Source organism: Pseudopipra pipra, chromosome 3 (genome assembly GCF_036250125.1).
Source record: "Pseudopipra pipra isolate bDixPip1 chromosome 3, bDixPip1.hap1, whole genome shotgun sequence".
Lineage (NCBI taxonomy): Eukaryota > Metazoa > Chordata > Aves > Passeriformes > Pipridae > Pseudopipra > Pseudopipra pipra.
The window spans coordinates 48,548,026-48,564,048 of record NC_087551.1 but is presented as its reverse complement, the minus strand read 5'-3'; the positions used below and the strand labels follow the sequence as shown (position 1 = coordinate 48,564,048).

General features: G+C 38.0%; 1 protein-coding gene across 4 annotated transcripts in view; it reads right to left on the bottom strand.

Moving 5' to 3' along the window:
• Positions 1–16,023, bottom strand: part of UTRN (utrophin) — a 369,967-nt gene that overhangs the window by 261,414 nt on the left and 92,530 nt on the right. For all 4 annotated transcript variants that reach the window (XM_064649024.1, XM_064649025.1, XM_064649023.1 and 1 more), the window contains 7 exons: positions 15,356–15,510; positions 12,873–12,996; positions 11,092–11,179; positions 9,308–9,543; positions 8,857–9,037; positions 6,075–6,220; positions 3,008–3,220 (listed from right to left, as the gene is read on the bottom strand). In XM_064649024.1, the coding sequence (XP_064505094.1) occupies positions 3,008–3,220; positions 6,075–6,220; positions 8,857–9,037; positions 9,308–9,543; positions 11,092–11,179; positions 12,873–12,996; positions 15,356–15,510 (1,143 nt within the window). The remainder of the gene's footprint in view (positions 1–3,007; positions 3,221–6,074; positions 6,221–8,856; positions 9,038–9,307; positions 9,544–11,091; positions 11,180–12,872; positions 12,997–15,355; positions 15,511–16,023) is intronic.

Below are 16,023 nucleotides of genomic sequence, written 5' to 3'. Positions count from 1 at the left end.
CAGTGCCAGACTACAAAAGTCTCTTTATAGATTAGTACCACTCCTTCAAAAGGAAAAAAATCAGAGTATGTAACACGACTGTTCATCCACTCCTAGCTCTATGAAACATTTGGAAAACACAGGAAGTGCATACTTAAAAATATCGTTCATAAGAAAACGCCCCCAATGTAAGCCTCATATTTCTACAGACAGCATCAATATGAATTTCTTTCATTTTCAATTAAGAATAATAATATTAACAAAGCAAATATTAATAAAACAAGTATTTAATAATTGTCTTCATTGTTTCTTCTGCTATAATTTCTTTTTCAGTTTCTGTACTTCCTTTTACAGTAACAAAAAAATTTTTTAACATCTTACTGGGGAGCAAATTCTGTTCTCAGATCTACACAAAACAGTGCGCTGCTTCAATGCTCTGCTCTCCATAGCAATTCAAAAGTCACATGGGCATGAAAATCTGTATCCTTCATCAGTGAGTGCTTCATATACATGGTATATGGTACCAATATCACTCTGGACAGCTATGGAGAACAGGATGCTTCACCTTTGACTGAAAAAACTAAATAATTGATCACTAATCGAAAACCTGCCATGTTAATACTGTACATGTTTACCCTACTCTCAATAGCATACTCTCAGTTAAATACAAGAATTTCGGCTTTCAAGATCCATTCTTCACACAGTTAAAGCTGTGATTTAGGAAAGTAGGTGCATGTACAGACTACTCAACAAGATGCAAGTGCAGAAAAAGAAGAATTCTGCAAATACAACAAATTAAGGCAGGGGAAAAAACGCTGCTCAAACTCATGAGGTAAGTAGGTTTTGCACAGTGTAGCTACAGCTAATCAAGGCAACTGCAAATCTGCAACCATTTGAGGAATAAGACTCATAGAAAGTTGTGGCACAAAGGACACTGAGGCAAACTTACATGCAGAATATTTACTCTGTCATGCTAAATAATTAAGATCAGAGTGTGATGGTAAGTGAATGAGACATGGTGGGATATTGCAGATTAGGTCTAAGTCAAGAGAAAAATTAATGAGGACGTGGTTGCTGAAAAGTAATCACCAAGGCCTTGGTTAAGCCTTAGAAGTTACAAACCACCTCACTTTGGGCTGTCAGCTCCTGCTGACCAGCAGCACCAGCTGCTCCACAGCTCCACATCATCCCAGACTGCTGCAAGCAGCTACTGAAAGGATGAGTTTGAAGGAACCAAACGAAAAGCAGAAGCACAAATATACGTGTTTCTGAACACACTTATGGCAGAGGGGGCTGGGGACAGGGACAGCTTTTATGTTTATGCTTCAGGTAGTACAGCCTAACAAATGAAACAAACTTTTTCCCTCTGAAAGCCTACAATTCCCCTTCCTATTCATAAGCTGGTTTGTGGCTTCTATTTACAAGTCCACTAGTCCAGACTGGACTACCATATCTATGCTATTCATACACACAGATCACGTACACACACTGCTGGGAGCAGCTCAAGTCCTGAAATAAATAATTAGTGAATAACACTTTACAAGCATGATCAAGTTATTCCCTTCAGCATTTTTTTCCATCAAGTAAAACCTTTAATGGGATTGAGGCTTTCACTACTTCTGAACCATAATTAGCAACGGCTTGTCCAACTTTCACTGAAACATCATGCAAGTCAGTTACCTGGCCTTCGTAATATAAATTTCAGTTTAAACACATGTCTGTACTCGAGTAGTCATTAAAGACCCTGTCTGGCTTAAAATAAAAGAAAAATGAAAATAATAAAACCCACTATCAAATTGAAATTTGAATCGACTATCAAATAAAGGAATCATTTGCTGCTTCAGAGAGAAGGGGGAGCAAGAAACTTTTAAGGAAATGTGGTGGTGTGCGTGCACAGTACCAATGTCCTGAAGAGAGTGCACAGACAGTTGTTTATGTTTATAAATTGTGTGATATATCTTCTGTTAAAAAGAATGCAAATAAATCCACACACTAAGATATGTTTAAAGCATGTGAAAATACTTATTTGCTAGCTAATGTGCCTTCCTCATAAGAGGATCTCTAAAGCACCTTCTTGATTTTTGAATTTTAAAATGAAATATGAAAAGGAAAATAATATGAAACTTAAAGCCTAGTTAAACAATACTCTAGGGAAAAACAATGGCACTGTATTTGGGCTTTTATACTGCTGTGATGAGCTTATACTTTCAAGCTGATAGTGAAGAATGGTTAGTGCCTATTTAACTTTTGGCTCACAACGATATCATCATAGGCTAAATCACAATATGTTTTCATGTATATTCATATACCTATTTTCCTTATTTTTTTTCTTCCTCTCCCCACAAGAATACAAATACTCTAAAGAAAGGAGTTAAAGCAAACACAAAGAAATCAATCTAACCAGTAAATACTGAGTCCACTTCAGATAAGTTACTTAAGCACTCATGACTCCCCTTGTTATCAATGGGTTAAGCATTGATAACTTCCTGACACTTCAGAGGCCATCATTTGGAAAGGGAAAACTTGCAATACCCAAGCATTTTCTTTACTTCCTTTTTTAACAGGCTGCACTAACTCTTTATTACTGTTGACCAAAACACCACTTGAAGGAGCAGGTTTTCTGTAGCAAGCATGGAATTACAATTATAGATGACAAACTAGTAAGGCACTGGGCATCTGCCAACCACCACAGTAGAACACATCTGCCACTGCTGGGACCAGTGAGCACAGCTGACATACCCTTGACTTTAGCATAACCTTTGCTTCTGGTATTGAAAGATGGAGACACTAATTTTATGTGAAAAGTATTGCTGTTAGAAGATAATATCCTGGGCACATTAAAAGCCCACTTCTACTCTGCTACAAATACACTACATATGCTTTCAGCCTCTGTCAGACTAGGGGCTCACCACTATATCACTTCTCAATCAGTATCATCTTAACTCCTGCAAGAACACAGACAAAGAAAGGTCTCTAAAGCAACTGAGTTATTTAACATTATGTAACAAAAAAATTCCTTTCATTTTACCTCAAATATTCTCAACTTGGATGTAATTCCCTCCAGTAGTTTAACATCTTTGGAAATTTTGAGCTTTAACTTGTCCCAGTGTCCCTGCAGATGCTTGAACTCCTGAGCGTAGATGTTTTTTATATCCGAAGCAGCATGTTTCTCCAAAGCTTTTGTTTCTTCAGCAAGTTTATCTACCCTGGGCTTCTGGGCTTCCAGCGTCTCACACAGTGCCTACAACAAAGAAAAAAGAAAAAACGTGTCCTTCCAGTATTAGCCATACAACAGGTACGCACATACAAATGCAAGTACTTCAAAAGTTTCATTGTGCAGTGATTTAGCACATAGATTCAGTGAAGAGTTATATTCCAGTTACTGTAGTTATTGCAGCAAAGATGTTGAAACAACCTTTTAAGTAGAAAAATCTTCATCTGTTCAACTGGTGCAGCAGCAGAGACTACAAAAGGGATAGCAAAGCTTGGCCATGTAGCTAAACAAGCCCAGGTACCTACACCTCTCCTGCACTGTACAATACTGTCACGCAAGTTAACAAAGCAATGGCTATGCTACACTGAAGTCATAAAAGAAACTGCGATGTAAGTGTACCAGGACTTCAGTATTTTTATTCCACCCACAGGTGTTTGTTTCTTTAAAAGAAAATAAACAAACAGGCTGAGAGTGTTCTTCCAAGTTTTGTAAAGTAAAATACAATATCTAGCTGCAAAGAAAGCCCTAGATAGTTCTGAAAACTACTTTTCCAGTTGGAATACAGGGAGGATACAATCTGAATATATTCACTGTGGTATTGCTGATAGAAACAACCTCTTGATCTGAAAGAGCTAATTTACTAATATTATAAAAATAAAAACCAGCTGAAGGTATAAGCCATGAAAAACGCTGCCATTTCATTGAACTGGTCATTTTTGTTATTCAGCTTAAATTTGCTTAAGAGAAATTTGGAATGAACACATGAAAGGATTATTAATTTAATTCATTTAATTTTGCTAGTGTATGCATTTTATGTGTACATGTGGAATGTGTGCATATACATTTTCCTGTATTTTTACTGAGGAAGAATTTTTTTATAAGTTTATGTTCTCAGATTTACTTCCTATTTATCCTTTCCCTGTAAAGTGTACCATTTCTTCTAAGAGGAGAGGTGATGAGGTAGAAATGAGACTGGGAAGAGGGATGTCTGTTTCAGCAAACAAGAGCTTTCTGTGCAAGGGACCACAGACTGAGCAAATCCCTCCCTGCCTTGGGTCTATGCCTGAAGCACTTATCAGCACCTGCTACAGTGCAGAAGCTGAACAATCCCAAGGTCCACAAGCAGCTCATCATCTACAGTTTGTTCCTATTTCCTGTCACACTCCTTAAAGCTCCCACACTAGCATAGCATGTCCTTTCAGGTTAATTAGTTCTCTGAAGAAAAGGGGGAGGTGAAATTTGGGCAGAAGCAGGAAAAGATAAGCCTTGAAAGACTGAATGCCATTGTAATTCAGGTAGCATATGGACCAGAAAATCTCTGCCAACTTTTAACAATACAGAAGCAACGCTAAAGAGAAAACACAAGAATCAAAACTTATTTTAATCTGCTAGCTCAAAAAAACCAAAGCACTAACACCTTTGTTTACACGACTTCTAAAAATGATCACTTTCTGCTAAACAGATAAGGATATAATCAGATAGGGCCTCTCCCCACCCATCAACCAGAGCTCAAGAGCTCCTTCAGAGTCACCTGAAGCCCCTCTTATGCGATCACAGAGGGAAAAAAAAAAAATCATTCTTCCGAATTAAGCATGATTCCACAAAAGCAGTGAGGAATGGTGAAGGAGACAGGAAAGTAGTTGTTTATAGGGTTTTTTGGGGAAAAAAAATATAAAATAGAAAAAGTATTAGAGATGCACAATTATCTCCCTGGAGAGAGCTCCACCTCTGACCCAGTAACTGACATTTACAAAGCAACTGTCATCCACAGATTTTTCCTCTAGTTTATAGGCTCACAATAGGAAACAAAATATTGTTTCTACTACACAGAATTTATGTTATCAATTACCTTTATGGCTCACAAACACTGTTTCCCTTTGAAAGGCAATCTAGAGGCCAGAGAAGCACAGTTACTGTCTCCAAACATCCAACCAGGATGAAGTGGGATCACTTTAACCAGCTGACCCTCAGACACAGTTTAGGCAGGCAGGCACCTCACATCTGGGTGGGCTTTAACCAGTGCTTGGAGGGGAGGGTTACAAGGCTGCATACCATCGTAGGAGTCGGGTTACAGGAAGGATGCTGGATGAGGCATCATGGGAAATGAAGTCCAAATGTACTCCCATGTACATGAGTAATGAGGTACCCCTGGTGAGTAGTCAGGGGAGTCACGTGTTACTTTGAACCCACGTATATAAGGTGTTGTTTCATTTGAATAAAGAGGATTTGGCTGAGAACCCCCAAATTAGCCGGGTCTATGTGGTTTGTATTATATTAATACTCCATACACCATGGCCTATGCAGAAGGGCAGAGGCAGGGAGCCTGCACTGCCACATGGAGGGACATGGCCTCTCCAGGACAGCAAGCCCAAGCAGGCCAGGCACAGGTATGGCTGTGGTGCATAGGAGCAGCAAAGGAGCAACTCAGCGGCAAAGGAGCAGACCTTGGATCAGGTCACCAACCTGATCCAACCAAGCCTCTAGGAGAGAGATACTTTTGTGGCCTTAACAACTGCTTTGGGACTGGTGAGCACAAGACATACATGCACACCAGAGTGCCTGGGGAAGCCACCAAGGCTGTCTGAGGTCCTCTTCCCCCAGTCAAGCATCTCAGTTCTCGCCCTGTCTCCTGGCACAGGCAGCAAGGGAAGCTGTGAAGTCTGCAGGCTCAGGGATAGCCAGCCCTTGGCTGGACATGTCCCTTGGCAGCCTGTGGTAACCCAGCTTTCAACAAAGCACCTCCAGAAGTGTCTTCCACACACCACTACCTGACCAACATCTCTCTGAGTAACATTAGTTACCCCACTGAAAGGAAAGCAGGAGAACAGAAGATGACCATAGTTGAGTTAGCAGATTCCTCACTTCACTGTGAAGGTGTTACCTTTGCCTGCTGCAGGGCCTTCTCAACTTTACTGGGTTCGTTCAGTTCACCGGCAATGGACTGCTGCTTCCCCTCCAGCTCGCTCAGTGTGTCCTTCAGCCGCTGCAGGGACTCCACATACTCCTGGCTTGGCTGGTTTTCTGTCTCTGGTACCACAGAAAAGAGTAATGGAACAAAATACAAGGTAAAGAAACAGATGCGAGACACAAATTATAGGAGATGTGAACATAATCAGCCTTCCAAGAGCTAAAAAAACTCTTCTGCTGATAACAATATTTTTCCTTTAAAAATATTAAATATATATATATAATGTACAAATATGTATTATATAGAATAAAATAAGAAATATGACAACCTCCAAAAACATTTATACACTCTATCCCATTTTCAGAATTTTTCTTATACACCTAAGCACCTAAATCTGTTGGGGTCAGTGGGGTCATGGAATTGATAGTATTTTGACATTTACATGTCTCGACCCCCCACAATTTAGTATTTTCCATTTTTAAAACTTTTAGATCTCTCTCTTATTTATCTGCAAACATACACAAAGATATCTACTATACAGAGAAAACAAAGTATAACATATATAATAGCAATATAGTACATAGCAAGTAAAATAAAGACACTATATATAGTAACTATATAAGCTAGTATTTAGATAGCTATATATATACACACACATACACAAAATACATATTAGTGTAATAGTAGGGTTTGTGTTTTTGTGGTTTTTTACATTTTTTGTATATATATATATATGTATATGTATATGTACATACACACAAACATATGAAAATAGCAGCTTTTAGCCTGTTGTCAGAACAGAGACGCTATCTAGGAAGAGTGAAAAGAGAAGTTTGGATGGAGTATCTACTTCCAATCTTCAACTGCTTCTCAAAATTTGTTCAAGTCAGCCCTCTGTGGAATCCCAGGCAGGAGACAGCACCTCATTCTGGCATTTCAGAATGAAAACAACAGATTTGGACAACTGCTGCAAACAGGATTTCGCCTGTAAGACCTGTACTGTGGTATGCACATTCTCTGCCCTTGGATTCCTAGGCAATTTTGCTACTACCACAAGTAAAAATTAATCTAACCCTTGTTCTCACTCACCAGGTACCTTTTAAACAGCTTACTGTCAGAACTGTCCTACCGTTTATAAAAATGAGTCAACATTTTTAGAGAGAATCAGAGTTATTTAGTTTCCTTTTCTCAAAAATCCAGGATCAATTTAAAGGGGATAAAAAAAATTCAATAAAAAGCAGATAGGTGTACTGTCAACTAAACTACAGCAAATCCTGGAGGAGAAGAAAATAGTTAAAATAGCCTCACACTGACAAAAAATTGAGCCACTATTGCCATTAAAAAAATGCCCATAGAGATGAGACTGCATAGCAGTCCATGAGGGATTTTTAAGAAGCTCAAAGAAGAGCCATGAAAGGAGCTGTTCTTCTGTCAGTCAAAGTCTACCAAGTTTACAAATGTGCAAGTGACACCACCAGCTTTTTCTACCAGTTATACGGCTCTGGAAGGTCTTTTACCTTGCAGCAATTCAAACCATGCTGAAAACTGAAACCCTGAACTGACATTTCCCTCTGCACTTCAGCAATATAATTTCACTGCAGGTTGTCTCATTCAAAAAAATACACAAGTACAAATTTAACATATTAAAATATGTAAGATGTTTTTACCAAGCAATAACTGCTTCAAGTACCCTGATAACACCTCAACTGATGTGTGGCATGAAAAAATAAGCAGTCTTTTTGTTACACGGTGTATAATTACCAAAATACACAATATCAATAAAATTATTCAAAAGTACATGAATTCAAAACAGCTATAAAATAATCATTCATCACAGTAAGAATGAAAGTATACTCTTGTGACTTGAACGTGGCAGACAGATACATTATTCACAGTTTTCTGCATGGTTATAATTGAAGCACGCAGGCCTGGTGCAATACACTATATAGATGGCCCAACAATTCAGTAACTGAGACTATTTTTATTACACACAGGATAAAGGGTTAATGCTCTTCCATTTGGAGCTGCTAATAAAACACTTCCTCGAATTCCTCCAAAATAAAAACCAAGGGAAAAAAAAAATCTTCTTATAGGTCTGTGCTCTTGCTATTTAGTTTAATATATTACCAGAACTACATATTTTGTGTGTTACATTTAAAATCATTTAGAAACCAGCATGACTGGTTTGAATATTCACAATGAAATTTTTAACGTAACAAAAGCCCAAGTAGAAACTGCCTGAAAAGCAAGCCAGATTCCAAATCACTTCAAAGATGAAATTTGCAAAAGGAATTATGTATGACTCATGTGCTCAAAGCTATGAAAAAGAATAAATTTCACATGCGCACTTCCATTTTAAAGGTCCTTCTAATCTTCCATTTTTCATGTCTAGTATTATTATTTATTTCTGTAAGTGTCAGAGAGACATTGATTTTCAAACTATATTATCCACCTTAAATATGTCTTGTTAATTCCTTAAATGAAGTTTCAGGAATGTCGCATCCTTCCATAATCGCTTTTAACACGATGAAACAATGTATGTTAAAGTGTGCGCAGAGGAGGCAATAAAAATATACTTTCCCTTGATAAAATAATTTTGTAAGTTTGACCCAAAGCTAAGTAGAATCAATACAAAAACTCTACCAGAATTCAAAGAGTTCTCAGTCAGCTCAAAAAAACAAAAAAAAAAATCAGAACACAGGTAAGCAGGAGGCGTTATGTTTAAAAAAAAATTATATATATATTTTTTTTTTACCTTTTTTCAGCTGTTGGTGATGTTCCTCTAGTTTCTGACGAGTCAACTTGAAGTGATCAAGAAAACCATTCAAATTCTCCTGAATGAAACTTGCAGGCATGGGCTGAGAGGTGAGTGCCTTGCAGGTGGCTTTCAGTTGTTCCAGCCGTGGACTCAGGCTTACCAGATGCGTTAACTCCCGCTGTGAAAGATTGAAACCAAGACCCAAACTCATAGTTGCCTTGTTAACAGAAAGATTTTAGTAGAGCTACTGCAGCACAGATCTTCCACATTACTAGGGCAACAAACATTCAAGTATTCCTGATACACAGGTACCAAAATCTTCCAGTCAAATCAGGCGCCCTGCATGCCTTAGAAACTTAATTACCTCACTTACTAGGCTAAGCTCCTCTGGGGCATCCTGTGCTTCTGACACCTTCCAAGCAAAATTAACAAGTTTTGCCAGACTTACCTGACATAAGTCTTTCCGGACTGCTGAGGGTTGGGATGCTGAAGAAGTATCATTTTTAAGCCAGTCATCCTTCTCAGTTAAAGTCTTCTCAAGTTCATTTATTTCCTTCAAATAAGCATTTATTTCTTCCTGGTACTTTATCTTTCTGGCCGCTTCTTCTAGATTTTGAACCACGTCTTTCCACCCCGACAATATTTTCTCCATCATAGTTTTTATATCCACTGTAGGAAGTCCTTCTAAAAAGATTATATAAATTATCACTATATTAACTGCAACACATTTTGATTAACAGACATTTAAACCTTCTCTTCAAATACAGGTGCACATTTGCATTAATATGCAAAATGCTTTGATTCCAAGTCCACTATCTATAAATCTATACTTATTACTTAACAGTGCTTCAACTTTATATTTCCATGTTAATAGTAAAATGAAGAGTGAGGTATTCCACTCCCATTTTGAGGAAAGACACATGGAGGGGTTTTTTTGCTGCACTTCTTTAGCACGAATGGAGCCCAATGCTCTTGTTAGGGCAGCCAAGCTTCTACAAGAGCACTTGAAGACCCTGCTCCATAGATCCTGCCCGTGCTTCACACACTGACCATCTGCTTGGCACACCTACAACACAGCAGCACAGCAGCTGCAGCCAGTCACACAGAAGGAGCATGCACACAACAGCCAGTCACTGCCATTACGGGCTGTAGATTGGTTATTTTCTATGTATTCCAACATTTAAGATGACAAACAAAAAGCAATTTCTCTATCTTACTTTTTGCTGATGCAAAGCAGCTTTTCAACTATGCATTTTTTTATTATAGTCAACAGACACTGGTTTCATAGTCATGACCTATCAAAGCTGAAGGGGTTTGTAGAAGAGAGAGGAAGGAAGGATTTTTGTCCACATTTGGAAACAATGAACAGACAAAAATTTTTACAACCCAAACTCCAGGTCAAATCAGTGGCTTTCAGCCATCAGCTTCAGTGCAATGGCACCCACTGTGAAAAGCCTCAGTTGTAGTAGGCTAGGAGGAGAGGATTGGAGATGCTTAGCAAATTGGGGCATATATACAAGGAGTCTGACTGGAAAAGTGTGACAGTCAAGAAATCAAATAGAAATCAGTATTTTCCAAAAGGAATGCTGGTCAGTGTGCAGGACAGTGATACCATCCTGTTGGCTGTCTACCAGTCATAGCAACTTCACCAGAAGTCAAGCATATAGCAGATATAAAAGATTGTCTCTAGATGATATAAACATCTCTTTTATGGAGATCACATTTCACTGATGGAGTTTTGTCTCTATGAAACAAGATTTGGCAAGGCTTTAAGATTCAACTTTCACAGATGTTAATTATAAGATCCCATGGATAAGTGTTGTAATTGACAATCAATCGTTTTCTCAAATCATGTAAACATCTCTCTTGTCTTTGAGTCACAAATTGTGACTGTATCATCAAAACACACTGACAATTTTTTCCTTCCCTCAAAAGCATGTAACTGCCATTGTTACTAAAATAGAAATAATTTCTTAAAATAATTCTTAAAAGACTGCAAATGAGCACATGTACATTAAAGAAGAATAATAGTGCTTTTCTATAAGCTTTAATGAAAACAAAACACACAGCTAACTAGTAACGGTAACAATGACCAGTGTCTCTGAAGGAAAATAAATGGAGGGAGAGGGACAGAATATATTGTGATGCTTAACCAGAGATAACATTTCAATATTATTTCCCAGCAACTCAGCTGATTAAATCACAAAACAGAAAAACCTTCAAGTTGCTTACCCTTTCCCATTTGATCCAAAAGAACATGCCCGCTTCGTTTCAGTTCATCTAACTTTTGGCTTTTTTCAACTCTTTCTTTTTCAATCACCTTTAAAATGAAACACAAAAGAATAGTTTCAGTGAGGGTTATTTTTCCTGACTTCCCTCTTTCCCCCAGTAACATGTATTTTCCCACTACTACCCAAAACACATCCAGTTTTCTTGAATACAGCACCTTCTAGGACGCCTGTTAGTTCTTGTTTGTTCAGAAAACAAATGCCAAAGGAGTTAGCTCTCACAAGTGTCAAGCAAGAAAGAGAAGGTACAACAGCACCGTGAATAAAATATTGTTAAAAGGGTTGATGGTCTTGCAATGTGAAATAAGATATTGGGACAAGAGCTGAAACAAATCACTTGTGATCAAAAATTGTAATTCTTTAATGCAAAATAGTGGAGAAAAGACTGGTTTTTTTAGTAGTCCCTTCACCTCCACAGTCTCTGAGATTTCCAGTAGAAGGGAACAACCTGTTCCCTAGACTCTCAGAAGCTCTAGTGCTTCACTCTCCTTCACAAAGATATGGTGAAGGAAATTCTATATGACTACCAAGATTTTTAAAGGAATAAGTTCTTCACTCAAGTCATACATATTGGTGTATATTGCTGTGTGAGTCAATAGGTAGAATACATCCACAGAGGAAAGATAAGTTCCTTCGCCACCAAGCCACAACTTCAATATCCTCTGTGATTACAAAGAATCTCCAAACAAAAATCTTTTTGGAACTCTTGTCAAAGGTCATTACTCTGGTTTAGACTTGCTACAGTAAATTCAGAAGCGTGCACTTATTTGCACAGCTGGGAAGAACAAACACTTTTCTACCCACTTACAGCCCAATCATTTAAAAACAGCTGTTCATGGGAACCCGGTGTTCATCTTGGAGCCTTTCTAATAAATGGCTTATAAACATTCATAAAGATCCATAAATAAACTATTGGGAGGGTTGTTTTGGTTTTTATTTTCAACAGTGCTCACATTCCAAACATTCCTACTGGCACCATTTTGTACTACAGCACTAAGGAGGAGATTCCTTATAGATATTTTTAAGTATTGTTTTTGAATTCAAAAGCAGCTTCAGGTCCTGCTAAAGCTCCAGTAAGCCTTCATTAACAAAGCATGCTCAAGGACCAAAAAAAGGTAAGAATATATTCCTTCTGTTTCAGGAATGTTAAGATAAAATGGCTATTTCATGGCTCCCACAGGATTCTGTAAAATTATGTATTCTGTCTGGTAGGTCAGCAACACTGTACACAAGTTGTAACTATCATGTTTTCTCCAAAATTAATAGAGGAAACATGTTGAAACATTATAACAACACACCACTTTGGACCCTGGGTGGTACAGTGCGTGAGTAGTGTCACAGCATGACTCACTGAGTCTCTGAGCACACCACTGGCCTATCTCTGCCAAAATTATAAAAGTAGTGTCAATCAACACCATTTCCGACTGTGAAACATGAAACCAAAATGTTATTGAGTGTAAAAGATAATAATCCTGAAGACAGACACTTTTCAGAACTCCAAAGTAGACATCAGTAATATACGTTTTTAAAATTTCCTGTGGATTATGCAACCCAACACCAGCAAAAAAAGCGTGTCCAGCTGGTCAGAGATTTCCATGTATGTCCAGTTCTCAAAACTATTTAACTAAAGGACTTAATCCCCTCAAAGCATGTGGATCAGCCCAGCTGACAGCCAGCTTAGATACAGAGGATACTATTCACTGAAACACTCTCTCCCCATTTTACCTTCAACTTTTCTTTCATGCTTGAAGTCTCTCTCATCTTCTTGTATTCTTTGATGTCTGCTGCCTCAATGGCAGATTTTGATTTTGAAATCCAGTTCAAGAGCTCCGCACTTTCAGCATCAAACCTGGTTTAAAAGGTCAGACAAGGGTTTGGTTTCTTGGGGGTTTTTTTCCCCCCCATTCAGTCATTCTGTCTTAAATATCAGAAGTCTTAAAGTTCAGCACATTATTCCATCCTAAAACAGCAAGACTGCACACAAAATTCATGCTTCTTATATTACTACTCACAGGAAGTAGGGCAGAGACAGACTTTCAAAAACCTACTATCATAAAAATTATGCCCATGCTATTAGCCTTTGGGAATAAATTAGGAATGCATTTATTTCTCATTTTTTATACATAGCTTCATGCAAACTATAACTGTTTCTTTCAATATGTCACAAAACAGATCTCTCAATGCCGAGTATCTTGAAAGTAATAAACTGAACCTCAGGAACAAGAAAAATAAGAATTACAGTTCTAAGTGTCAAAGAAGTCTGTAACACTATTTAGTCTGAAGGAAAAGCTAGCAGCTTAAGCGCTCATGGCAGTGACAGTGGACAAATCCTTTTGCACACTTAGCTGATTAAAGATTAGCTTATAGCTTAATGGTTTTGGCTACAGTGGACATGTCTATACTAACATAACTTTCTTAAGCCTAAAACCCCTAAGTTTCAACCTGCCATCACCAAAAGAAAACAAATCAACTCTCAAATTAACCAATACTGTACAGAACTTAAGAGGAGGACAGATATACTGTACAGACCACAAGCCAAGCCATATTACTGTTATACTAAACAGTGTAAATCCTAACATGGAATAACAGCATCCCAATAAATACAAAGTCACTGTCCTTCACTCAAAGTTTTCCTGGAAAAACCAACAAAATTCTACTTACTGGTCATTTCTTGGTTTCAACATAAGTAAATGGAATAATGTAAAAGCATCAGAAAGTTTAAACTATTTTTACTGACCCTTGCTTTAATGCAGTTTGAACTCAAATAAAATAGATGACAGATAAATCACTTTTGCTTTCAAAATCTAATATAGTTTTCACAGCTCGTGATACAGAGAACAAGATTGATGGGTTGCTGACTGCTTTACTGCCCTGGGACACTCAGATGCACACAACACCCCCACCAGGGCTCAAAGGATCTGACCAGCGTCCTCAAGAGGGTTTGGGAAGGCTGCTCACCTCTCCAAACTTCTATTCCTCCTCCAGAAAAAAAACGAAGATAACTCTTTTTCACTGTGCAAACACACATCGCCTAGCATAGCGACTCCCCACTCTTGACGCAGCCCTCTATCCTTGCTCTAAACAGCCTGCCAAAGATTTAAACTAGTGACACCTCAAAGAAGTGCTCGTTTTCTCAGCCAAGCACAAAAAGTAAAATGTTGAGTATACGGCATTTACTTCCTTAATTTATCTTGAAACAATTCCTTTAGTTTTAGGTGTGCTATTTATGAATTCAACACAAGTTATTAAATATTGGTTAGCCTAGAGGAGAATAGGCTCCAGGGAAACCTTATAGCAGCTTTCCAATACTGAAAGAAAATTGGGGAGGGACTATCAGGAATTGTATTGATAGAACAAGGACTAGATGTTTTCAACTGAAAGAGTATATTTCGATTACATATAAGGAAGAAATTATTCAGTATGAGAGACACTGGCGATTGTCTTCAGTGATGAGACACTGGAACAAACTGCCCAGAGAAGCTGTAGATGCCACATCCCTGGAAGTGTTCCACGCCAGATTGCATGGGGCTCCAAACAATCTGGTCTGGTGGAAGGTGCCTCTGCCAATAGCAGGGGAGTTGGAATGAGATGATCTTTAAGGTCCCTTCCAGCCCAAACCGTTCTATGAATCTACATATGCAAATCAGCCAGCCACCCCAGAAATACTTGTCAAAGAAGACATCATTGTAATATTATTATTATTACTACATACCAGGGACATAGAATAGATTTCTGAGCCTTTTTTTTGTACAGTTTCTCCCACTTCTCTCATATATTTATGGTGATTATAAACAAATAGTAAATCAAAATACTTAGCATTTTCACTTTTTAACCAAAGATGAGAAGATGTTTTTACAAAAAGAAGTAAATATAATTAATTCTATCTTCCCAGTAAAGGAGATGAGGTATAAAGGGCTGAAGACCTGCTTCTATGACAAACAAAACACACCCATGTCCCTTGGAAGTTAATGGAAAGTACAGGTTTTCTGTTGCTCTGAAAACAAGGCTGTACACAACACTTCCTTCACGTTCACAGAATTGTTCGGGTTGGAAGGACCTCTGGAGATCATCTAGTCCAACCCTCAAACCCAATCTCACAAGTGCAATTTAAGTATTGCTCACTTGCATAAAAGAAGAATCAAAAGCCAAGACAGAGAGTCTACGTAGTATCTAATGAGCGAGCAAAAATGGTAGTGACATACACTTACTTTTTCTTTGCTTCACTGTCCCCTGGAATTTGCCTTTTCCTTGGGAGTGGTGGCGGGGGCAACTCCTGTCTGGACTGTTCCTTCAATGGTGTTGCTTCTGCAGCAGTCTTCTGTGAAACCTGTGACATTCCTACACTTCCTACAGCTTGAGTTACCTATACAAAATAATTTAGGAAAAGGATCACGTAACATTTGTAACACAAGCTGAATTGCTTTTTCTTAGTTTCTTTTATTCATCAGTCATAAAAGCCCATTCATTCACTCCTCCAAATGACCTGCTGTCATGAAGCACACCTTTATCATAGATGCACTCCACAGAAAAACTTCATTATTCTCATTTTACAGATGGAAACCAAGCATCAATACTCTCAGTTCAACTAGAATTTCATGCCAGTCGAAATGAACTATAATCAAAAAAAAAAAGATTATATCTATTTTTCTTCAAAATTTGTTCACAAAAAGAACCAAGGTACCTGAGGTCTATTAACACACAATTCCATATTTTGTATTCATATCTCATAAAACCAAGCCTAGATCTCATAAGGATCTAGGTGAATTTGACCTAAAAACTCACTCATGTCAATAGAAACCTTCCATGTTCCTTAAGGGGTTATAAAGTAAGACCCAAGGGAATCAACCTGTAAATTCCAAGTATGTGCTTGATATTT